Source organism: Budorcas taxicolor, chromosome 8 (assembly GCF_023091745.1).
Source record: "Budorcas taxicolor isolate Tak-1 chromosome 8, Takin1.1, whole genome shotgun sequence".
NCBI classification, from domain to species: Eukaryota; Metazoa; Chordata; class Mammalia; order Artiodactyla; family Bovidae; genus Budorcas; species Budorcas taxicolor.
In genome coordinates, this window is record NC_068917.1 from 64,753,866 (window position 1) to 64,779,948 (window position 26,083).

The 26,083-nt window shown below is 42.6% G+C and overlaps 1 protein-coding gene across 3 annotated transcripts; it reads right to left on the reverse strand.

Moving 5' to 3' along the window:
• Positions 1-1,300: 1,300 nt before the first annotated feature.
• On the reverse strand, positions 1,301-18,563 carry SLC25A51 (solute carrier family 25 member 51). 3 transcript variants are annotated; one of them, XM_052645017.1, is made up of 3 exons: positions 18,523-18,563; positions 14,476-14,730; positions 1,301-4,603 (listed from the first exon to the last, which is right to left on the reverse strand). In XM_052645017.1, exon 3 carries the CDS (start codon positions 4,559-4,561, stop codon positions 3,668-3,670), a length of 894 nt encoding a protein of 297 aa, XP_052500977.1. In that variant the 5' UTR covers positions 4,562-4,603; positions 14,476-14,730; positions 18,523-18,563; the 3' UTR covers positions 1,301-3,667. The 3 variants fall into 3 exon arrangements, with proteins under 3 accessions (XP_052500977.1, XP_052500976.1, XP_052500975.1); XM_052645016.1 differs by lacking the exon at positions 18,523-18,563 and adding an exon at positions 17,940-18,033 and having other exon boundaries at positions 14,608-14,730; XM_052645015.1 differs by lacking the exon at positions 18,523-18,563 and adding an exon at positions 17,940-18,033.
• Positions 18,564-26,083: the final 7,520 nt, after the last annotated feature.

A 26,083-nucleotide genomic window follows, 5' to 3' on the forward strand; every position in this document is an offset into this window, starting at 1 on the left:
TAGAGTCAAGGTAGCACGCTAAATGTTCTACCAAGAAAAAGACTAAGAGACTAACCTACTACAAAAAGGAAAGTGCTAGTAACCGTAACCCAACCACAAGAGAAGACCAAATAGAAAGGACTTAAAAAAAACAAAACAACAAAACTTTATTCCAAACAGAAATACCAAAAGAAGCACATTAACTCTGAAACATTTAACAGATTTCATTTAAACTAATATAGTCACAAAACTCAAAATATCAAACAAAACCAGCTTTGTGTGCTTAACCACTTTTAATAATGAAACTTTAAAAAAGGAAACATAGAGACTCCCCCCACAATTTGGGAGCCATTTAGGCAAGCATATATTCAGTATTCGGCAAAAAGGCAGCATTAAAAACTAAAAATCCTCAAATTTAAGGAGAATGCCTATTCAAGTCTTTGATACTCATTTGTAAGCACATGAGAAACAGATTATTTTCAAAGAATCAAGTCTGAGTGCTTACCGTTTCTTTAAATGATCGCCACTGTGCCTCCACTTTGACTGCACACCCCTCACACAACAGTGCTTCATCTATACACTGTATAGCCTCGGTCAGTACGACTCGCTTACCGCAAAGGCCTCCAGGACCACCGTCGTCGTCGTCTTAAGGTCTGTATTGCCTTATAACTGAGTATCTCCACATTACCAAGCTAGGGAATTTCAGGTCTCCAAAGCTGATTATATACACACAGTTCTGTTTCACTGCACAGTTCACAATATATAGCAGGTGATTATATGTAATATTGACTATTGAGACAAAAAAGCACCGACTATCTCCAACCACAAAAGAAATGAAGACACACTTGCCACCATACAGAGGCTGTGTTTACTCTGTAGTGCAGTCCTGAGGGCTCATTACCACTCTATGGGTGTTTGTATAGAATCTATAACATATTTTTGGTAGCATCAGAATGAAGTATAGGAGGCAAGACCTGAACTGCTGTGCGGTGCTGTGAGCCGTCTGCACCACATATGTAACAGAAAGGCCACTGTTAAAGCTTTTCAGGTAAAAGTCATTCAATCATTATTTGCCTTTTCAAAATTATTACCATTCTAATTCACACTGAAGGTAAAAAGAAGTTAGAATCTCTTACTTACTAATAACACATTTTGACTTCTTCTAAATTTCAGACAAAGCTGTTGGCTACCACAAGTTCTGTTGAGTTTTCTGTGAAATTTAAGAAACTATAGGACAACACAAAACCATCCCTGGTAATTTATTTGCAGTTTGGTCTTCAAAAGCTGTGAAAAGTGACAAAGAAATCAATAAAGTGAGTTAAATCCATTAAAAAATATTTATTGTTTTTAAATGCCACGTTTGAGATAGCAGAAACCAAAGCAGCCTTCCAGTTCTCACTTCACTTCTATTTCACAAAAGTGCTTTAGAATTTAGATTTCTATCACCTACATGGAGTGTATAGGCAAAAGGAAGCCCTGTAGAACTGAACGCCAGTAGAGTCCACCTGCAGGGCCAGGGCGTGACCCCAGGCTGACTCACCCACCACATGCTGAGCACCCAGATATGCCCGCGAGCGCAGGACACACAAGAGAACGAGAGGTTCAGGCACCACGGTGCCTTTGCCGCCCATCCCTGAAACTCAATCTGTTTTAAATCCTGACTCTGTTCCATAGGCCAAAAGATGCTACTCTCATTTATTTGGCGTTAAATACTTACTTTCTCAAATCCTTATACCTGTACCTCAGTTTCTAGGATAAACTGCCATTTCCAGCACAACATTCCCAAAGAGCCTCTGTAAAGCTGGTGAGCTTCATTACCAGCTGGCAAACACTTGACAACGCCCCCGATCCTTCACAGCTAGAAGGATGGCGGTCCTGACCAGCCATCCTGCACTGGGAGGTAAACACCTTTCTGGACTACCTGTCCAGGAACTGAGTAAACTATCATTTGAGGCCCTGATTTTATTTTGGTCAGCATGTGCACATATTCACATGCAATTATCTAGAATGATGAAAGACTGCTAATAAAAACTAGGTGCTCTGCCCATGTCAAATGCTAGAAAGCAATCTTAACTACATCATACTTACAGATGTGGAGTTTTTAAAAGCTGATAAACCATTTTTCTAGGATATCTGGTATGTTTTACTAGTTATTCAATACCAACTGAAAGAACCACTTTGCTTTTTTATCTGGAAGAAAATATTTTAAAATCCGATTCCTTTGACAAGCAAAGTTTTGTCTGTTAGGTAAGGGATAAACTATGCTACCCAGCTATCACCAACTTCTAGAATTTAAAATATTTCAAATATCTTTATTTAGGCCTTATCCTCTCAAACTGTCTTACTATTTAAATGATAAAATGGTAAAAGGAGTTCCCAAAATGTAAAGATCCTAACAGAAGTTTCTATTTTCAAGAGTAAAATAAAAAAGACAGCTTAACACTGTGGGTGAAAGTTATCCTGAGTTTTTTCCCCTCCTTCTCTGGAACACTTAGAAACTAGGAAAAAAAAAAAAAATCTGAGGTCTTATTATTTAATAGACTTCCAAAATACAATGGAAGCACTTTTGTTGTTTTTTAAAGGGAGTTTCAAGAGAATAGGATACTTGAAAATGACAAACTAATACTGAAAGGAAAAATTTAAAAAAAACTTCAAAGTTCTTCACTAAGTTGGGAAAAACAATTCAAAGAAGTTGAGCTTAACAGAGCTAGATCTGAAATACAATTACAGGTTTCCCCTGCATTCCCATGGAACCTTTTCTAAGTCGAAATGGCATAGAGTGAAGAAGCAATTACTTTTTGTAAAAGAAAAAATCATCTTTTGGTTAGTGAAAACAGGTACTAATGTAGGTCTTATCTAAAAGAAAAGTGGCATAAAGGAAACTCTGGAAAAGTGGGGGATACCTGCAATATGAAACTTAATGGGATGAAACAAAATCAACAAAATTTAAGTCTCCAGATCTTTTGGCAATGAAATAAGTGAAATATAAAAATATTTTGGAAAGGTTTAAAGTCACGTTCAGAACTACAGAGAAAACTTTCAACCCTAAAAAGCAAACCTTAGCATGCTTGAGTCTACCATGTCTAGACAAATAACTCAGATAATGACCATCCCAAGAGGTGCTTAGTTTCAAAATAAATACAAGCAATTTATCATGAAAAGCCTACACATAATAAACTATTTTTTTTTCTCTGTTCTGCTCCACTGTTCTACCATGTACATGCTTAAGTTCACAAAAACTACCCTTTGCGTCTCCTCCTAAGAGCAGAGAAGCAAGAAATGGAGTAATAGAATTAAGTTTGAGAATTCATGGGACCCTAAGAGCCTTTTCTCTGGCTGGCCATGGCCACTTATGTTTCAGTACAGAAGACTTCTGGAAAAGAGAATCACACCTTGGCTGTTTGTTTCCTTATCAAAAGCTATCAGAGACAGCTAGTAATAAGGCAACTAGCCTAAAGGTCTCAGATAATGATTTTAAAAATCCCACCCCGCTCAAAAAAATACCTTTAAAATTTCCTACTGAAACCTTTTATTCTGAATTTATTGGGGTTGAAGGAAAATAGCTGTGCCTAGAATTCACTGTGCCCTGGATTTATGACACCAATTTGTATTTGGCCCATCAGAAACAAGGCAAATTGCATCCATCTTAGGTCTATTCAGTTGACAAATGGCACTGAACCAATTTCTTTCATATAATCTTTAACAAGAACTCATAAGTCGCATTAATTATGCCCCAAGAGATGAGGGACCGATGGTAATTCAGATGGGCACCTCGGAAAAGATTTGTCAGTTTCCTGTCCCGTTCTAGCCAGATTTTTTGGAAAACCTTGGGGAAAGACTGAAATTCCCCACCAATTTGAGACTGCATGCGAGTTTTTACAACATTAACTGGAAAAAACAAGATTCCCAACATGGCACCCAACAGGCCTCCACAGATAAAATCATTGACCAAATGAGCACTGTGAGTCGTTGCTGTAGGCAGGTGCTCCTTTATGGGACCTCGAAGGCCAAAAAAAAGGACATTGCTAAATCCGTTACGGAAGAGAACGGGCACCAAGCCTCGATAATACTCTCGAATTCCATGGCATTTCAGTGCCTTGAAAGCCTGGTAAGTGTTTGTAAATTTGTCATGATGCCTGTGGTCCTGAAGCAGTGTTTGGACTCTTTCCAGTGGAGTGAAAATTGCTTCTGTTGTCCCTGCAAGGACTGCGGCCATGCTGCGGGTTGCAAACTCTGGTGTACTGATATGCTTATGGAGAAGGCAAGATAAATCCTCATACAGACCAAACATAAGTGCCAGTGTGGTTGTCTTCTGCATTAATGGGGGAAGGATTCCGCGATACAAGTTTCGAAATCCGTCCCTCCTCAACTGAAGTATCGCATCCCGGGTTTTGATTCCATATAGCTGTTGCCGAAAGAGGACCTTCTGGATGGGAAATGTGATTGCTATGTTGTTGAATGCTGCACAACAGCCACACAGGTAATGCTTCATTTCACTAACGCTTGCAATATGAGGTGCTATATCTTGCTTTGAAGAGGTTAGGATTGGGGGCCTCTTTTCATGAGCTTCTGAATCCATCATGTTGCTTAAGATCTTTCTCCGTCACAAAGGACTTTTTTTAACCTACAAACAACAAAATGATAATAGGTAAATCTTTATATACAGTACTAAACATATGAAAAATTCCCCTAATCCTTCCTCCAATTTTTGGACTCTATTACATTTGGCGGGGCGGGGCAGGGGGAGCGGGGGGCGGGGGGGGGGGTGGTGTTGGCGGCCTGAGGCCCTTTCAGCAGTCCAGGGGGTCCTCCCTTTTCCAGCTACATATCTGCGTGAGGCTGGATTTTCTGCATATACTTCAACCAAACCAATTTACCACAACAGATCAAATGCAGAGGTAGACATGAGATGCCACTGACATTTTAAGCCAGACATTAAAGAGACTTACAAAACTGTAAAACATATTTCTCACTAATTTTGGGGGAGGGAAAATGATTATTTTTTCACAAAAATGTGTTGCTTATGTTAACACGTATATGGGTTTATTACTGTTATTCTAAAATGAATAAATATTTTAAAATTTTGTTTTTATTTCTAAGACCATGAATATTAATCCATACAAATAAAGGCTCTTTGCTGGGGGGGGGGGTGGTCCACAAAATTTTTTTAAGTTTGTAAAGGGACCCAAAAATTTGAGAACCACTGGACTAGATCATATATAATGCCTAAACTACATAATGGTACATGCTATTATCCTGAAACAGATTCAAAAGGCTCTTGTAAGTAATAAAATAACGAGACACACATTCAATCATTCTGTTTGCTAACACTTACTTAGTATCTACTGATCTACTGTAAACTAGGTCCTCTGCTAAGTGCTAGAGATTCAAAGACAAGGAACCTGCAATCTAACAGAGGACTGCCAAGGGAGACAATCGCTTCAGTGTAATACCTGCTATGATAATATCTACTGTGGGAACACAGGTAAGGGACAGCAAGTATATACTTTGCGAAGGCTGGGAGAACAGGGTCAAAGACAGCCTGCAGGTATATACTGTATACTATTTTCACATATGTAATTCTCAAAAACAACTCCACAAACATTACATTCCCACTTTTACAAATGAAAAACCAATATCCCCTTCATCCAAGATACAGTTAGTAACTGGTGGAGCTGGCATCTTAAAATGAAGTCTGCCTCCAGAGTGCATGTTCCTGTGGCCACACCACAGATGGCAGTGACTTTGGTGGGCTGTCCTGAGACAGACTGGCTGTACCAGACCATGCTGAAAAAGATCTGAAGCCTAAATACATAGGCATAGCCCACTGAATAGAATGAAGGCAAGGTCCTACCCCTGGAATACATACGCTTTCTAAAAAAAGCCAGATTACTCCTTGCCAGTCATCTACAACGTAATTAAAATCAAGCAAAGGACTTGAACAGACATTTCTCCAGAGGTATACAAAATGACCAACAGACATATAAAAAGATGCTCAACATCACTTATTGTCAGAGAAATGCAAATGAAGACCTCATACTCATTAGGACAGCTGCTATTAAAAAAGAAAAGAAAAGAACAAGTGTTTAGTGGGGATGTAAAATGGTGCAACCACTATGGAAAACAGTATGGCAGTTCTTCAAAAAATTAAAAACAGAACCACCATATGATACCATCACCAATCCTACTTCTGGGAACACACTCAAGAGTTCCTCACAGGGTTCCCAAGAGATTTCTGCACATTCAAGTTCACAGAACTATTCACAGAGCCAAGAGGTGAAAGCAACCCCAGTGTCTGCATGCATAAACAAAATGTGGTATATACACACAACAGAATATTATATAGCCTTAAAAAGGAAGGAAATCCTGTTACACACTACAACATGAATCAACTGTGAGGATAAGGGGAAATAAACCAGTTATAAAAGGACAAATAACCACATGATTCCACTTACATGAGTATCTAAAGTAGTCAAATTCATAGAGATGAAAAGTGGAATGAATGGTGGTTACCAGAGGCTGGGGGAGGTGGGAACAGAGTTATATTGTTCACTAATGTGTACAGTTTCAGTTCTGCAAGATGAAAAACTTCTGGAGATCTGTTTTATAACAATGTAAATATATTTAATGTTACTGAATTTATACTTAAAATTGGTTAAGATGGTAAATCTTAGGATACATTTTTTTCTTTTTTTTAAACCACATACCTAGAAAAGAATACATATAAGGGGTTCAATTATAAGTAACTACAAGAATAAAATAGGCCACATAAACCATCTAGGTCTTTGACATATGACCAAAATAAAACAACCCCCCTTCCCAAACAAATTTATTGTTCTTTCCTCCCCACACCACACACATGCTGCTGTAAACTGCTAACCATTCAGGACAGAAGATGTTAAAGAGAAATGTCATCACGTGAAGGTGGAGCAGTGTGCACAGTGAGGTGCAGAACCAGAAAGTGTATGTTCAGCTCCCATGTGCAACAGCCACAGACACGGGACAGAAAATACAGAACACACCTATACAACTCTAACTTTCCTTCTAGAAATATAGCCTAGGGAAATAGTTATTAACAGAAGAGGTACACAAAGACTCACCTACAGGACAATTACACCAGTGCTCTTAACAGGAACAGAGAGTCAAAATCAAAATGTGGAACAGAAAGGCACGCACTGCACAGATGAAGACGCAGCCAACTGACAGGGTGCCACACAGGTACTAAAAATACAGGACTGTTTACATTTAAGGCTCAGTATATTCATTTGAATTTTTAATGGTGTTAATGAAGTGTTGGATAGCAGTGAGTCCTTCTTTTGATCAATAAAGTATCACAGAAAAAATAAAAAATAAGGGAGAATACTTTTATTGACATGGCACAATCACATTTTAATTAATATATTTAGATAAGAAATAGAAAAGCCAAAATTAGTTTCATATTTTCTGATTTCATAGTAATGCTATATTTTCCTTTTCTGTCTTTTTCAAGTTGAATTAGTTGGAGACAGTGATAAATCTAAAGGTCTAATCAGGAGGACAAAAGGCCAACAGTGGCAGAGGGACATGACAAAGCTCCCAAATGACCAAAGGCAAACTGCTGTGCCTCCTTGAGGCTGCTTCCACATGTGTGCCCAGCCATGGCTGCCCACCCTCGCTCTGGGCAGAAGTCAGCTGCAGAGCACAGCGGCCAGATCCCAGGAGTTTACTGGGGATACAGCGAGCTCTGAACTTGTTCTTCAGTTTGCTTCATTCAGACTCGCGTGACAACATCATCATCAAGATGGTATTTTCACTTACTTCTGTTAGGAATTTCTTCTTCTTTGCCTGCTTTTACACTGGTCTCCTCAGTCTATTAAGAGATTTTATTTTAATTCAACCAATTGGCTCAACTCCTGTAATGTTCAGAGGTTAGGGACAAAAACGACCTTGGCCTCAGGGGAGACACGCCATGCAAATGACTGGATCACAGTGTGGTAAATGCTGTCACAGGAATGTGTATAAGGTATAAGCCCCACAGAAGAAGGGGCCATTAATTAGCCGTCTGGAGGGAAAGACAGGGGGGCTATGACTTCTGGGCAGGGCTCTGGAGGGTGAATAGGACTCTGGTTGTACGTAAGGGTGAAGCACATTTTGGCCAAAGGCAGGCTAAGACGGAGGCCCCGTATCAAAGGAGCAGCTGCATCACATTCCTTAGGAGTGTGCCTGGCTGGAGCTTACTGTGGAGGGAGATGGATGAGTGGCAGTCAGTGACACAAAAGCTGCGTTACCAGAGACCCTCATGATGATCCCAAGACCCTCTGATGCTATTATGTTTTTTTTTTTAACCTTTCTCATGTGAAGCCAACAGAAACAAACTCTTTTCCTTAGGCATGTTATACCAAGATCTGTGTGCCCTTCTCCCAAAAGACAGACTATATGAAGAAGAAAATGTGACATCTATATACTGGAGCCCAATGGCTGTTTGCAGTTGGAGCTGGCTTGCTATCACATTTCTATTAGAAAAGATAAACATGCCCTCAGTTGAGAAAAATTATGTCTGGAAACCACTGCAGGCCCAGTGGACTGGATCCTGCCAGGCTCCTCTGTCCATGGAATTCTCCAGGCAAGAATACTGGCGCGGGCTGCCATTTCCTTCTCCAAGGAAAGCCTGCCTCAAAGAAGGTAATAAAAGGAGTCAGGAGCTCTTCTCCCTGCTGTCACCTGGTCACACCTGTAAAACAAGACAGCGCCAGGGCCCTAACTTTTCACTGTTCGCCCCCATCACCAGAGCAGCCACACTACCCCTGGACACCAAAACACTGTGTTCACCTGAACAAATGTCACCTCTGGCAGAGGCTGCAGGACTGGGACTTATCTCTAAATGTTGCTTAGTACTATCACGATGGGGAATAAAGGGACGGTAAAAACTGTGGTTGCAGAGGGGGTTGGGAGAGGGATGGAGCAGCAGTTTAGGATTAGCAGATGCAAGCTATTATATAGAGAATGGATAAACAAGGTCCTACCATATAGCATAGGAAATTATGTTCAATATCCTGTGATAAGCCACAATGGTAAAAAATATGAAAGAGAATGTATATATACATATATAGATAGTGGAATTACTTTGCTGTAAAGTAGAAAATAACACTGAAAATCAAGCATACTTCAATAAAATAAACTAAAAAATACACATTTTAAAAAGATATTTAAGAGAAAAATAAAAGTGTAATTAATGAAATACACGTATGTCCTCTCCTCCAGGCTCACTGCCCTAGCCCAGGTCCTCTTCATCTCCTGCCTCACCACTGACAAATCCTCCTTACTAGTCGGCCTGACTCTAATCACACACTCCATCCCATCCCCACCAACCTCTCCATCATTTAAAAATCTGCTAACAGCAGCAGATACCCCAGTGTTTTGAATGGTCATATAGTAGTTTATCAAATGGATATATGTAATTTATTCTATCTCCTATTTATGGTCACTGTTTCTGATTTTTTCCTTTTAAACAATGCTGCAATGGGCAACTTTGTAACTACACCTGGTGAACTCTCACAAGTGTATCTGTAGGATAAAATCTTTAGAATGGACTGCTGGCTCAAACTGCAGTACATTTTAACTTGAAAGCTATGCCAAATTGCCCCCAGAAATTTTACCGTGATTTATATTTCCATTAAGTGTATGCGAGTTCCCAGTTTCCCTACCATTTCCCACACCACGTATTAAACAGTAATTTCCGCCCATCTGATTGGTGAGAAAAAACTTGTCACTGAAATTTTTTTATCAAAATTGAGCATTTTTCACATTTATTGACCATTTGAATTTCTTTTACTGTAAAATTTCACATTATCCATTTTTCGGAAGGCATTTTGTTTTGTTAATTTGTATGATTTCTTCGTATCTGAAGACAATCAATCCTAGTTACATTAACCAAGTTGTGGCAAATACTTTCTCCACTTTGTATCATTTTTGTGATACTGAAGTTCCTAATATGGATATGACATCTACTGATTCTGGTTTCTAGGTTTTGTGTGCCCCATAGAAGGCCTTCACTATTCTTGAAGTATATACATGGATTATAAGTAATCCACACTTCCTTCTACAACTTCTGTGGTTTTCATTTACCACTTTAAGTTTCCAGGTAAATTGAGTGTATTTTTGTCATATTCCTCCCCAAAATATTGGTATTTCATAGAAGTGACTTTATAAATTTAAATAACTGTCACCTTCTCTTAAATTGAACCTTGAAAAAAAAAAAAACTGTACAAGGATGTGCTTTCTTCCTATTTACTTTCAGAAACCTTAGCAGCATTTAAAATTTTGTTCACAGATCTTGAAATTTCTCATGACCAGGTATTTTACCTTTTTAGTCCCTATTATGGAAGAGTTATTTTCTTCCAATTAATTTTCTGCTCTTTGTCTGCGTATGAAATAGTTACCAGTTTCTGTGTATTAAGGTTAAAGGCGGCTAAGAGCTTCTATTTCTCAGTTTTCTGTGGTGGATCTGCTCGTTTCCACTACCTAAAATATCAAATAACTTTGCCTTCTCCTTTATAGTATGCATCTTTCTTATCAGAGTGGCATGTACTTGCTGAACAAAACTGAACTATGGTAATAGTAAACGTCCTTACACTCTGACATTTGTGAGAACTCCAGTATGTGAAGCATGACACTGGCTTTTGGTTTGAGGAACATGAAGTTCTTATCATCTGACTGTGTATAACCCAAGTCCTAGCAGTTTCAAGTTTATGTGGGGAAACAAGTCATCATGATACAAAAATATTCAGCGATCAACTAGACCATATAAAATTTGTTCACACTCAAGTAATCTGTTTACCATCTCTCCCTGCCCATCTTTAGGACTGGGCTGCAAACATGAACTGCAGAATGTCTTCCCAGAGCTATTACACAATTTCATCTGACAAATTACACTGTAACCCCCAACACTTCACTCTGCATTCATTCTAAGAATTAGTATATCTACAATGATAATTTAAGCCCCTGCCCTCTGCCATTTACTAGGAAATTTGTTTCCCATTAAAAATGGATTCCATTTTTCTAGCACTCAGTTCAGTCGCTCAGTCATGTTACTCCTTGCAAGCCCGTGGACTATAGCATGCCAGGCTTCCTTGTCCATCACCAACTCCCAGAGCCTACTCAAACTCATGTCCATCATGTCAGTGAAGCCATCCAATCATCTCATCCCCTGCTGTCCCCTTCTCCTCCTGCCTTCAGTCTTTCCCAGCATCAGGGTCTTTTCTGATCAGTCGGTTCTTCGCATCAGGTGGCCAAAGGATTGGAGTTTCAGCTTCAGCATCAGTCCTTCCAATGAATATTCAGGACTGATTTCCTTTAGGATGGACTGGATGGATCTTCCTGCAGTCCAAAAGACTCTCAAGAGTCTTCTCCAACACCACAGTTCAAAAGCATCAATTCTTCGGCGCTCAGCTTTCTTATAGTCCAACTCTCACATCCATACATGACCACGGGAAAAACCATAGCTTTGACTAGATGGGCCTCTGTTGGTAATGTCTCTGCTTTTTAATATGCTGTCTAGGTTGGTCATAGCTTTTCTTCCAAAGAGCAAGCATCTTTTAATTTCATGGCTGCAATCACCATCTGCAGTGATTTTGGAGCCCAAAAAAATAAAGTCAGCCACTGTTTCCACTCTTTCCCCATCTATTTGCCATGAAGTGATGGGACTGGATGCCATGATCTTAGTTTTCTGAATGTTTTAAGCCAACTTTTTTACTCTCCTCTTTCATCAAGAGGCTCTTTAGTTCTTCTTTGCTTTCTGCCATAAGGATGGTGTCATCTGCATATCTGAGGTTACTGATATTTCTCCCAGCAATCTTGATTCCAGCCTGTGCTTCATCCAGCCTGGCATTTCGCATGGTGTACTATGCATATGTTAAATAAGGAGGGTGACAATATACAGCCTTCACGTACTCCTTTCCCGACTTGGAGCCAGTCTGTCGTTCCATATCCAGTTCTGTTGCTTCTTGACCTATATACAGATTTCTCAAGAGGCAGGTCAGGTGGTCTGGTATTCACATTTCTGGAAGAATTTTCCACAGTTTGTAGTGATCCACACAGTCAAAGGCTTTAACGTAGTCAATAAAGCAAAAGGAGATGTTTTTCTGGAACTCTCTTCTGTTTTGATGATCCAGCAGATGTTGGTGATTTGATCTCTGGTTCCTCTGCCTTTTCTAAATCCAGATTGAACATCTGGAAGTTCACGGTTCACATACTGTTGAAGCCTGGCTTGGAGAATTTTGAGCATTACTTTGCTAGCGTGTGAGATGAGAGGACTTGTGCGGTAGTCGGAACATTCTTTGGCATTGCCTTTCTTTGGGACTGGAATGAAAATTGACCTTTCCCAGTCCTGTGGCCACTGCTGCGTCTTTCAGATTTGCTGGCATACTGAGTGCAGCACTTTCACAGCATCATCTTTTACGATTTGAAATAACTCAACTGGAATTCCATCAGCTCCACTAGCTTTGTTTGTAGTGATGCTTCCTAAGGCCCACTTGCTTCACATTCCAGGATGTTTGGCTCTACCATCATGGTTATCTGAATCATGAAGATCTTTTTTGTATAGTCATTCTGTGTATTCTGGCCACCCCTTCTTAATCTTCTGCTTGTTAGGTCCATACCATTTCTATCCTTTATTGTATTCATCTTTGCATGAAATGTTCCCTTGGTATCTTATTTTCTTGAAGAGATCTCTAGTCTTTCCCATTCTATTGTTTTTATTTCTTTGCATTGATCGCTGAGGAATGCTTTCTTATCTCTCCTTGCTATTCTTTGGAACTCTGCATTCAAATGGGTGTATCTTTCCTTTTCTCCTTTGCCTTTCACTTCTCTCCTTTTCTCAGCTATTTGTAAGGCGTCCTCAGACAACCATCTTGCCTTTTTGCATTTCTTTCTCTTGGGGACAGTCTTGATCACTGCCTCCTGTACAATGTCATGAACCTCCGTTCATAGCTCTTCAGGCACTCTATCAGGTCTAATCACTCCCTTGAAGGTATTTGTCACTTCCACTGTATAATCGTAAGGGCTCTGATTCAGGTCACACCTGAATAGTCTAGTGGTTTTCCCTACTTTCTTCAAGTCTGAATTTGGCAATAAGGAGTTCATGATCTGAGCCACAGTCAGCCCCTGGTTTTTGCTGACTGTATAGAGCTTCTCCATCTTTGGCTGCAAAGAATATAATCAATTTGATTTCGATATTGACTATCTAGTGATGTCAATGTTTAGAGTCTTCTCTTGTGTTGTTGGAAGAGGGTAGTTACTATGACCAGTGTGTTCTCTTGGCAAAACTTTGTTTGCCTTTGACCTGCTTCGTTTTGTACTCAAAGGGCAAATTTGCCTGTTACTCCAGGTAGCTCTTGACTTTCTACTTTAGCATTCCAGTCCCCTATAAAAAAAAAGGACATCTTTTTTGGGTGTTAGTTCTAGAAGGTCTTGTAGATCTTCATAGAACCTTTCAACTTCACCCTCTTCAGCATTACTGGTTGGGGCATAGACTTGGATTACTGTGATACTGAATGGTTTACCTTGGAAATGGACAAAAATCATTCTGTCGTTTTTGAGACTGCATCCAAGTACTGCATTTTGGACTCTTGGTGACTATGATAGCTACTCCGTTTCTTCTAAGGGATTCTTTTCCACAGTACTAGATATAATGGTCATCTGAGTTAAGCTCACCCATTCCAGTCCATTTTAGTTCACTGATTCCTAAAATGCCAATGTTCACTCTTGCCATCTCCTGTTTGACCACTTCCAATTTGCCTTGATTCATGGACCTAACATTCCAGGTTCCTATGCAATATTTCTCTTTACAGCATCAGACTTTACTTCTATTACCCATCACATCCACAACTGGGTGTTGTTTTTGTTTTGGCCACTAATAATCATCTAATAAGGGCCTCTTAGTTTTTTCAAACATGAGAAGGGAATACACATTTATTCCTGTTTTATGATCACCTCCACTTTTTTCCACCACCACTACGCTAGGAATCTATCTTGAACTCTGGTCAGCTGCTTTCAGGAAGCTACTGAGAGGATCCTATGGACCCTGGAGACAGAGCCAGTGTAACATTTAGCAGGTACAGATAACTGCGTGGGTTCCTGGGTTCAAATCCTGGTTGAACTATGTATATACTGTGTGACTTTCAGCAAGTTACTTCATGTCCCTATGGCTTAGTTTCCTTGTTTATAAGATAAGAATGCTATCTACCTCACAGGCCAGCCAATTAATTGAATAAATACATAGGAAGCACCCCGGGAAGTAATCTATAGCACAACAGATGGCTCGACAAGCATAAAGCGCTATTGTTCTTTTCTGATGTCTTTGTTTCGTATACACTTTAGTGCACTGCTTGACAATTATCACCCTTGCAATCCTGCTTGGCCATAGTGAAATATTCCTTTAATGTACCACTACAGTTTGCCAATATGTTAAAATTTCACATCATTATCCATAACATACTGAGTTTCCAATTTCAGTACTACCTTCGTGTAAAGTTCAGATGTCAGCGTTCCATTCCCTTTGTGAAAGAATTCTGTCATTTTTCCTTCTTTAAGCTGGTGCACAGTTTAAATCTTATCATAATTATCTTTTTCTTGAAAGTTGAAAGAATTCACCTGAAACACCATCTGGGCCCGGTGTTTTGGGGGAGAGCAGCTTTACAAAGACCTTCTCAATTTCTTCCATTGTTACTGGTCTGTTAGGTTCTTTCCAGAGTCAACTGTGATAACTGGATTTCCCTAGACAGAACAAAAAAAGTCTGATTTATTTAGTTTTATAAAGCACTTGTTATTTAAAAGAACACTCTTAATCTTGTGTGTCTACATTCCTTTTTTTCTTGAGCAGGGTAGCCAGTTTACCTAATTCACATTGCTCTCATCACAGCACAGAACCAGTTGTTAAATTTACCAATTTTACTATGTTTCAGTTTTCAAAAATGTTGTTTTTCTTCTTTATCATCTTATTTCTCCTGCTCTGGGTTTATTTTCTTCTAATTTCTTAAAGGGAATTTTCTTATTTTTATGTATTCTTTGTTTCATAATTTTAATGTTCAAGGCTATGTATTTTGCTTTAAGCAAAACCTTTACTATTAGTTTTTAAGCCATTCCATGGAGAGTTTTGATCTAATTGGTGGTTACCTTTCCATCTGTATTATCTCCTGTTCTTCACCACAGTGGCTTTGATTTGGGATGATATGCACCCTTTCCAGAGTCCAGGCCCGTTTAGGGTTCGTGCATCACAGCATCTCTTTAATTTATGCTCAGGAGAAGAGAATCTTTCTTGTGTAGGAAAGATCCTACATGGATGAACCCTGATATCTGACAACTACCCTCCAGTCTGAACAGGTTCAATGACAAAAACACCCTGAGGCTGACCTTCATCAGTGGGAGAACAAAGCAGCAGCAAGCAGCCAAGTTCACCAAGTCCACTGCTAAGTCTTTTGACCACAGTGGGACACTGGTCAGGGATGTACACAAGCCTGAAGTATCCAGGCTCCAAAACAGTCTCAACACAGAAAGAAAAAAAAACACAGACTTTTCAAAGTGGCCATCTTTCTGCCGGATCATGCTGAAATACAGAGTGAGGGGGAAAGAAACTGAGATCTTAAAATGAAGCCAGAAATGTTAAAATGTCCCTGTTTTGTTCTGAACTTTTAGTCCATCCAGGAGAAACAGGATTTTCCAGCACAGATATAAGAAACTGCAGATCTGGTATCTAGCTGGGGCCTCCTTGACCTGCTGATTGCACTATTTCGACTTTTTTTCTGGAAAAGCACTTTTGATAAAAGCTATATCGACTTCCTCCTTCACACCAAAAGTAATTTATATAGCACTGGCATTGTGCTGTGGAGTATCTGAAGACCTAATTTTGAACCTGTTAGCCTGTTTCTGACTGTGCTAACTCCCCTTTCAGCAGAGGCCTCCCTTGATTCAGGATATGATCTGCGTGTATGACAGCTGTCCTTCACACACAACTTTCCCAGGTATGCATAAATCTGACTTTGGGAGAACTGGAAAAAAACAACACAGTTTTTAAATTTGTTTAAAACAGATCTTCTGTTACATTTTGTGCTCTTAACGAACTAAAGGCATCAGCAGCATTTTTAGTTAAAGAAAATTTGTCCTATAGACACTTGAGAAGTTTGCCAGGGCACAGAGTTTGATAATTATTAATCCATCAGTCTTCTATATCCTTTCTTCTTATCGTTTCAGCTGCCAGACATGAGTTCAAACTCTTACTAGTACTACACTTGTCAATCTAAGATTAACCAATATTTTTAAAACAACTTAGCATAGAAATACTTTATATCCATGTAATGCTTTGCTCTTCTTCAGTTTCAGGAATAACCAATGTTAAAATCAACAAAAACATCCAGATTCATGTATGTTATTATGCCATTAACACAGTGACAATTTGTAAATGTAAAAAAATTTCATTTTTACATACAAAACACATAACAATCTAAATTATAAAGTTACAACCTACAAGCTATTTAACAATATACATCCTTGATAACACAAACCAAGATACTGGTACACCTGAACAACAAAATTTTGTTCATGTTCACTCTTAATTACTGGAATGGTACTTGCATTACGTTACAAAATTTTGCAAATGAAAGTACTTCAACTAGTTTTGTCATGACTCTTTGGGTCTGTTATTAAACAAACAGAAAACTGTGGCTAATAGAAGCCAGTCATTTCTTAAGGACTACTGTACTGAATTATTTTAAGAAATCTGAAGAACATGTGTACATTTAGGGTTTCAGATTTTTAAAAAATAAGCCTGGCCTTACGAAAAAGGAATATAATGAAATCTTTCCAGACGTCACAGATTTACAGCTTTTTCCCTCATTTCATCCTACACACCAGGATAGTGTGAACAGGTTCTCAATTTAGCAACAGAAGGAAGGCTGGTGTGCAGGATATTCTTCTGTAGCAAAACTTAAAATTTTGTTTGTATATCTAAAGTGTGAACATGACTAAATTTCTTTGCTAAACTGATCTGTATATTTAAATTCTTTAGCACAGATAATAATTCTTTGCAATTTATTGCAAAACTTGTATTTGCCATAATTTTACATTTGTTTCCTACCTAAAACACTCAACCTATGTCAACATTAGGAAACAAAGTTAATTAAGCTGACTTTCATTAAACTCCAAGAGTCAATCAAACTTCTGTGGCAGAAGAAAACAGTGTAAAGTCTAAATGCTCACTGTAATTTACACCCCACGGGATAAGACCGAGATGTGAGCCAGCACAAAGGTCTTTGTGCAAAAACTGGGGAGAAAACAACTGTAATTCTCAAAGGATGCTGACTCCCACAAGTCAGCAGGTCTGAGTCAGCATTCAGGGCAAGATTAATCTGGGTTCTAGTCCTAGTTAGGACACTATCTTGCTACTATAAATACAAAGCAATGTCTATAATTTAAAAATTGCACTTCTCTAGGCTAACTTTAATCTACCAAAGGAGAGACCAGATAAATCCACTCCCTGTTAAAGGTAACAGCTTGTGATCTTTCCCTGGGATGCACTCGAGGTGACTCCAGATCCAAAGCGCCTAACCTGTGCTCTAGAACCACTAGCGGGCCCAACCAGTCCTGACACCTTTTGATTTTATGGAATTCTTCAAAACAAGGGCACTACAGAGTTACTTTAAGGGCTTCTGTTTCACTGCTTGCAGGTGGGGATTAAGACCAGATGTGTACAGCTGTAAGGGGCAAAAAAGAAAAGCGTAAATACAGCTGAGGCATCGACACGCTCCACCTAGATAAGCTACTAGATAAGCTTAGTAACTGGTACAGAGATTTTCAATTCACAACAATGCCCACCCCCACTTCCCTACCATCACGGAAAAAAAACCAGCCTAGTACAACGGAGTTTCTCGCAACGCGAAGCAACATGGTGTCGCAGAACAAGCATTGTTTGGCAGGGTAGCTGAACTTACCGCTCCCCTGGCGTCCATTTGCCGGGTCTGTGGTTAAGTGGGAGGGGAGGGGAGTGGACGGGATCTTCCAGACCTCTCCAGTCCCTGACATTCAACGGAACCAGAGGTCCTGGAACCCCAGGCCCCGAGATAGCAGGGGCCCTTCAGCGGTCCCAGCGCCGCTCTCCCGGGACTCAGGCAAAGCCCGGCCCCTCCCCGCCCTGCTCTCAGGGCTCGCCGGGAGGCACCTCCCCGCCCGGGGCGCGCCCAGATGAACGCAGAGCCTCCTCTGCCGAAAAGACTCTTCCCAGCAGCCAGACGGCGCCCTCGGCCCGGAAAAGCCCGGTGGCGGGCGGCAGAGCAGGGAGCGTAGAGCTGGCCCGGGCGACTGCGGACCCCACCCGGGATGGCGCGCGCGGGAACAGCGGGGCGCACCGAGGGGAGGCAGCGCGCGCGCGCGCGCGGAAGGGGGTGGGCGCCGAGCAACCGAGCCAGAGGGCCGGGCAGACGGCCTCCCCAGAGCCTCCTTCGTGCTTCCACTCACTCACTCCACGCGGAGGTCGGGGGAACCCCATGATTTCCTTTCGCCTGCCCCCCCACTCACCCATCACCGCGGGCGCCCGGCTTCCACGCCCGGTAGCGGCCCGCCGGCAGGTTGGTGAGCCTGCGAGCCGGCGCAGGCGCAGACCTTGACCGACCCGGAGCTCTGGGCGGAGCGTGACGCGGTCGACGCCGCCGAGCCCGGTCACGTGAGGGAGACGCGGCCGCACCGCCTCTCGGTAATCCCGCGGAGGGTCAGGTGATGCCGCCTAACTCCTGGCAGCGGTTCGCCGCCGCAGGGCAGGTGTAGGATCACCCATCACACCTGTCGTCAGGCTTTGGCATTCCGCTTGCTGGAATAGCGTACCCTTGGTGTATGGTGGCCTTGCCGTGCCACAAACAGCCGACGCTTTTGCTAGTGCACAGCCCGTGGGAGGACCACTGGGGATCGACAGTTGTGGATGGCAAGCTTGCACGTGGGCCTAGGCCTTCCAAGTCCCCATTTCACTACCCTTTGTATCATTGGTTAGATTTCATCAAATGCTTGGAGTTGCCTTTTGTCAGCTACTGATACTGCAGTTCACAAAACACCTTTAGAATATATTAATGTGTGTGCTCTAAAATAACAGATTATTTAAAAGCCCTGTTTCCTTCAATTTCAGACAACTTGCACGTCTTGGACTCCACTGCACTTGGAGTTAGGAGGCGTAGGTCAAATCATAGCGATCCTGAGCCCCAGATCTCTGAAAAGTAACACCTGCCTTGCATGCATCCCTTGGTCTTTGTAAGAATCACTGGGAATAATGATCTGACTCTTCTCAACTGGAAGGCACACAGATGTGAGGGACCGAAGGAATTGGAAAGGTCAGCCTGGGAGCGAGGTCCTCTGGAGGATCATCAAATATGTGATGGCTTACCAGGTGGCTCGTTGCTAAAGAATCTACCTGCCAATGTAGGAGGTGCAAGAGACACTGGTTCCATCCCTGGGTGAGGAAGGTCCCCTGGTGTATCTCTGGGTCAGGAAGATCCCCTGGAGTAGGAAATGAAAACCCACTCCAGTATTCTTGCCTGGAAAATTCCATGGACAGAGGAGCCTGGTGGGCTACAGTCCATAGGGTCCCAAAAAAGAGTCACACACAACTTACAACTAAACAATAACAACATGCTCTTTACTTGGGGTTTGTCCAATAAGCAACTCCACTGGAGTGAAACAGGGTGGGTGGCTCTCCCTGGGCATTTCCCCTGAGAGCACTTTGCAGATACTGACTGGTTGAGCTGGTCTGATTAACTCCTTGTGATGTGGGAGGCCGTGCTATCTAATTTCAGCCAGTGCTCTGCTGAGGTACCTACTGTGTGCCACTGTGTTCTCTTGGGGGAGCTTAGAGTGCAGTGAAGGCTGTAAAAGCAAAAACTCTGAAAATTCAGAAGCATGAGGGGCCTTTCCCCTTAAGAGAGAACCAGGGATGGCTTCATAGAGGAGGAAGTCATCTGGGCCTTGGAGGATGAATGAGTGGAATTTGGACTAGTGAGATAAGTCATAGCAGAAGAAGGTAAAATTATAAAGGTCAGGTGGTGGGGTCTGATACTGCAAACCTTGACAGTCAGATGCAGGCACCTGGCATCTAACCAGTGTGCAGAGATAGATTTCGGGCTCCACAGATAATGACAAGGCCATTCTGTACCTTGGAATCAATAAAATCAGGCAACAGTTGGGGAAAGGCATTTATGCCAGAATTATGTTTGCCCTGTCTTGTGTGAATTCCTATTCAGATGAATTATTTGAAAAATACATAAATTAGGCAGGCACCCAGCGTATTCGTAGTAAAAATAATTCATTTCTGATTAGAATGGAGAGGTTATTCTCCTGTGGTAAAGCCTGAAGAGGAGGCAAAAATGGAAACTAAACACACAGCTGGGTCACAACAGACTCAAAAGAGGGGGGAATCCCCTCAAAAGACGGCAGTGTCGACAGGAACACTCAGGTCTGGAGCTAAGCCAGGCTGTTTCTTTCATGCAGCAGGTCACAGTGCTGGCCTCTGCCCGACCAGTTCTTAGTTCCTTGTCAGAAACCTCCCAGATCCTTAATTGGCTATTCTTGGACATATGAATGTTGAAGGTCAAAAACCTCTATTATCTGATTCAGGATTCATCATAAAGTTATCCTTTCGTTTCTCTGTCCTCATCCACCCATTGTTGTATTCCTTCTTCAGCCTCTTAAAGTGTTCTCTATACCTCCAGCTTCCACAGCATCTGTCAGATAACATCCTCTAACCGAGTTTTTTTTTTTTTCAGGTTGCAAATAGTAAGCATTTAATGGTTTTCTTTTATTTATTTGGATGATATTTTATGTTATTTTGTCTGATTGGAGAAAGTGAAAGTCTCTCAGTCATGTCCAACTCTTTGCAACCCCATGGACTGTACAGTCCATGGAAATTTCCAGGCTAGAATACTGGAGTGGGTAGCCTTTCCCTTCAGGGGATCTTCCCAAACCAGGGATCAAACTCAGGTCTCCCGCATAGCAGGTGGATTCTTTACCAGCTGAGCCACAAGGGAAGGCCAAGAATACTGCCCATTTGATGGAGAAGTCATCTCTTTTTCATATTTTTTTCACTTAAAATGTTTTTAAATTGGAGGATAATTGCTTTACAGTGTTGTATTGATTCATGCCATATAACAATGCAAATCAGCTATAAATATGTATATAAACATATATATTTATAGCTTCCCTCTTGAGCCTCCTTCCCTCATCCTCTTCCACCCCTCTAGGTCGTCACAGGGTGTCAGGCTAGGCCCCCTGTGTCTAACCCAGTTTTGATTATCTCTCACTCCTCCGCTTCCCTGGTAGCTCAGATGGTAAAGTGTCTGCCCGCAATGCGGGAGACCCGGGTTCAATTCCTGGGTTGGGAAGATCCCTTGAAGAAGGAAAGGCAATCCACTCCAGCACTCTTGCCTGGAAAATCCCATGGACGGAGGAGCCTGATAGGCTACAGTCCATGGGGTCGCAAAGAGTTGGACACAACTGAACGACTTCACTTTCAGCTTAAAAACTTCTAAGGGCCCCATCTTGTTTCCGCAACAAATCCAAACTCCTTAACTTGGCTCATGGGTTCTTGGTGTCCTGCCCCTTTACTATCTGTCCACCTCATCTCTAGCTTCATTCTGTGCTTCGGCGTTGCGCAGTCTCTCAGTGTGTTGCAAACCCTTGTTTCTTAAACCGTTCTCCCTCTTTCATCATTGACTTTCAGTAGTCAAACATGTTAACCATTTAAGGCCCTCTGCCTTCTCCCGGGAAAAGCATGTCTTATTAACCTGGGCAGACATGGTTGCCCTTGCCCTGCCCATCGCACACAGTTTGGGGCACTTCTAATATCTGTTTATGTGACAATCATTTGTGAAGGTGTCTCCCTTTTCTGCTAGGGCACAGCTGTCTGACGTTTCTGACCCTCCAATTCAGTGCTTGACATAAAGGGTGTTTCCCCAAATGAAATGCTGGTGCAGAGGGTCTGGGTTCTTGGAAAAAGGGCCTTGGGAGTGTTGCCGATGAATCTTTGCTTAAGCACCCTCTACTCCCCCTGCAACCTCCCATTAAAATGCTTTCTATAAACTTGTCTAGTGTGCTTATGGGCCCTTCAGTTCAGTTCAGTTCAGTCGCTCAGTCGTGTCCGACTCTTTGCGACCCCATGAATCGCAGCAAGCCAGGCCTCCCTGTCCATCACCGACTCCCGGAGTTCACTCAGACTCCTGTTCATCGAGTCCGTGATGCCATCCAGCCATCTCATCCTCGGTCATCCCCTTCTTCTCCTGCCCTCAATCCCTCCCCGCATCAGAGTCTTTTCCAATGAGTCAACTCTTCTCATGAGGTGGCCAAAGTACTGGAGTTTCAGCTTTAGCATCATTCCTTCCAAAGAAATCCCAGGGTTGATCTCCTTCAGAATGGACTGGTTGGATCTCCTTGCAGCCCAAGGGACTCTCAAGAGTCTTCTCCAACACCACAGTTCAAAAGCATCAATTCTTTGGCGCTCAGCTTTCTTCACAGTCCAACTCTCACATCCATACATGACTGCTGGAAAAACCATAGCCTTGACTAGTATGTCCACAAAAATGGCTTTATGCAAGCTGTCATCAGTGATGCCTTGGCTACCTGGAGAGGCTCTGCACAGATATGGTGACCAGCTCTGTCCCTAGCAAGGGGTCAGTGACTTTTCTTTCCCTTTCTGGCCACTCCCCTACACATCCCCAGGCTCCAGCCACAGGCCAGCCACTTCTGGGTCCCTTCCCTGAACTTTCACCTCCCTGCATTCTTTGACTTGTCTTAGAACCATGTACATTTTGTCCTTTGCTCCTTAAAGGCTCTGCCTGCTTCATGACAAGGTTGTATTCACCCGTCACTGCTCAGCTTATGCAGAGGCTTCTTGCTGCTCTTTCTGACCTCACTACCTGACATAGAGCTCCCTCACAGGGCTGTCCTTTGTGACTTGTATGCATTTTGCAGATCAAAAAGTTAGATCCTAGCAGATGCACTATGAAATCAGAATTTCCAGGGGAGAGGCTTGTTGGCCTCTCTAGCTCAAACACAAGCCTCAGGTGGTTCTTTTTAGACACGTTAGAGAAACAACAGCTCTAAACTGATATTCTGACCCATAATAGTAACTTAAAGTTTGAAAATTTTAGTAACCTAAAGTTTGAATTCCCCAATGGCAGGGCTCAGGAATGCAGCCCAGAGAGGAAATTGGGGTTTAGTCTTAACAAGAAATGAGCAGGGCTTGAAACAGACATATTGAAACAAACACTGTGAATGTCCATAGAAGAATGAAAATGCCCTAGTTACAATCAGGGAAGGCTACCTGGAAGAGATGACCCACAAAACATAACTAGGACTTAAAACAAGGTGGGCTCCAGAAAAAGCATGGGACAGGAAGGAGTGTGTAAGGAAGGAGACAGCAGGTTTCTCATTCTTCTTGACCTCATCCCTGTCCCCCAGCTTTGCTTTTCTCCCAGTCACATCTCCAAGCAGAGCCTATGGTCCCTGGTAGCCCTCAGAGCTCAGAACATTGTTGACCTTGGGGTGGGATCCTGGGACACCTTACTTTGTATCTAAGTGACACATACTTGTGAAATACAAACACATTTCTATCTGGCAAGGGCTGAGTCAATAAAACAACATCAAACATTTGCACAACAGTCTTCGAGTTTTCCAAGCAGTGACGCGATAGCTATCCCCTCTGGTTTTCATGTAATTTGTGTACGCAGGGAAGTCCTGTGACCTGCTTAAGTTTAGTAGGTATCAAGAGGTGAGGTTGGGCGGCACCACCTCCCACCATCTTTGAGAACAGAAGCACTGTTGAGTAACTTGTGCCTGGCACTTGGGGAAGAATCTATGGATGGTGAGCTGCAGAGCAGCAAGGAGACTGGCCCTTCACCCAGGACACTCTAATCATAAGACACCTGAGTAGCTTGTTACCAACACAGGCTCCTGGTGCCCGTCAAGGCCTACTGGCTCAAACTCTCCCAAAAGAAGGGCTTGCTGCTGCTGCTGCTGCTGCTAAGTCGCTTCAGTTGTGTCCGACTCTGCGACCCCATAGATGGCAGCCCACCAGGCTCCCCCATCCCTGGGATTCTCCAGGCAAGAACACTGGAGTTGATTGCCATTTCCTTCTCCAATGCATGAAAGTGAAAAGTAAAAGTGAAGTCGCTCAGTTGTGTCCGACTCTTAGCGACCCCATGGACTGCAGCCCACACGGCTCCTCCATCCGTGGGATTTTTCAGGCAAGAGTACTGGAGCGGGGTGCCATTGCCTTCTCCAAAAGATGGGCTTAGGAATTTGTAATTTACAAGAAGCCTGAGTGAACTATATGACAAGGCAAAGGTGGGACCCACTGAAGCAGATGTGGCAGGTTGCAAGATCAGCAGACCCAGGTTTGAGTCCTAGACCTACACGCCTACAGACTGGTGTGTGCACAACGTGAAGGGCACACACAGTAAACCCCCCGTATATGGGAAGTTTTATCATTGTTATGTCATTTAACAAATACTTATCAAGCACCTACTATGTGTCAGGAGCTCTCCTCGACCTCTGCTTGTGTGGAGTCCACATTCTAGTGGGTAGAGACAGATAAATAATGGACATGATATATGTTTAATAAACAGTCAAGACACTGCATGGATTTGATACTTAAACAGTAAAGACAATAAATGTGATGTGATAACTATTTAAATGGTAAACACAACAGCTGCTTATTATTTAGATAATATAGTATGGTAGCATTAATTTAAATACACAAAGATGGGACAGCAGAAGATGCAGAGGTAGGGGAATGAAGAGAGCAATTCTGGACTTCAGTCCGGACAAGAAAATGATCTTGAGCACTGATCCTTCGTGATGTTCAGTAGTGCTAGGGCACTTTTAATTTGTAAAGTGGACTCCTCTGTCACCTCCTACAGGAAGCCTTCCTAGAACCCCAGATCCTCTTTCCTTTGAAATTCTGTGGCTGTAGTGAACGCTGCCTTTGCTGAAAACACACCTTGTTCTCAGCTGATGCTGTCTGTAGGTTGACGAAAGCTAAGACATGTGAATGGTGTTTATCCAACATTGCATGTAATATTTGCAGTAACCCCGTGAGGTCACTTCTCATGCCACTTTACAGTGGAGAAAATGGAAGCTTTTTACACCTTGCTCAGGTCACACAGCTGGAAAGCACAAGAGCCTGGGCTTTAGTTTCTGTCTGCGTAACAGGCCAGTCGACTTGGAGCTGCCTTCCCTTCCCGCTGAGACTGGCTGCGATGCTGAAGATAACCACACGAGGGCGCCAAAACCACACTGGTGACATCCTGCCACCCAGCCAGATCATGGTCCCTTCAAAATTGTCCCCCAAAGCCAGAGATGATACTAGTAAATGCAGGCTGGGACGCTCCCACTCAGGAGGGAGCAAGAGAGAAGGAACCGGCTCACAAACTGTCCTAGAAAAACCCCCACCCCTACCCCAGTCTTCCCAGAGCTGCTACACCAGCCAAGGTAACGCTCTGAGCCGGCCACCCTCAAACACTCGTGGCATGTGGAGATGGACTCGCTGTGTGGCTCTGAGTGGCCCCCTATCCCTCTCTGAACCTCAGTCTCTGGCCCTTGATGCTGGTCCCTGTGCAGAGATGCAGGGAGGCAGGCGTCAGTTCGCCCACCATTTCCTGTCGACCAGTTAAGGAACATGTTACCTGCGCTCACCTTGCTCCTGCTCACCAGCTCTTTCCAGGTCCTGTTTTATCCTCAATGTTTGTTAAACTGAACCAAAACAGAAATTTAAAAACTCCCCCAAACATGAAATAGGCATTTAGAAGTGACCACCAGAGACATTTTCTCCTCTCTTCAGGAAATATCCCTGGTTTCAGAGCACTGGGGTTCGCCAGTGTTGGGCCCGGGGACATGCCAGGGCTTTGCCCTCCCTTGAACATGGGCCTCCCACCGCAAGCCCTGCATGTGTGTGGTGGGGAGGGGTGTGCTCTGATGGGCTCAGGAGTTGGACCTGGGGATTGGAATATGGAATCAAGGCCTGAGACCTGGGGGAGCAGTGGTGGAGGAAGCAGCCTGCTAGGGGACAGAGGGCCACACCTTTGGGAGGGAGGGAGAGGTAGGG

Coding starts and splice junctions, on each gene's coding strand:
- SLC25A51 (XM_052645017.1), bottom strand. CDS start 4,561: ATGATGGATTCAGAAGCTCATGAAAAGAGGCCCCCAATCCTAACCTCT.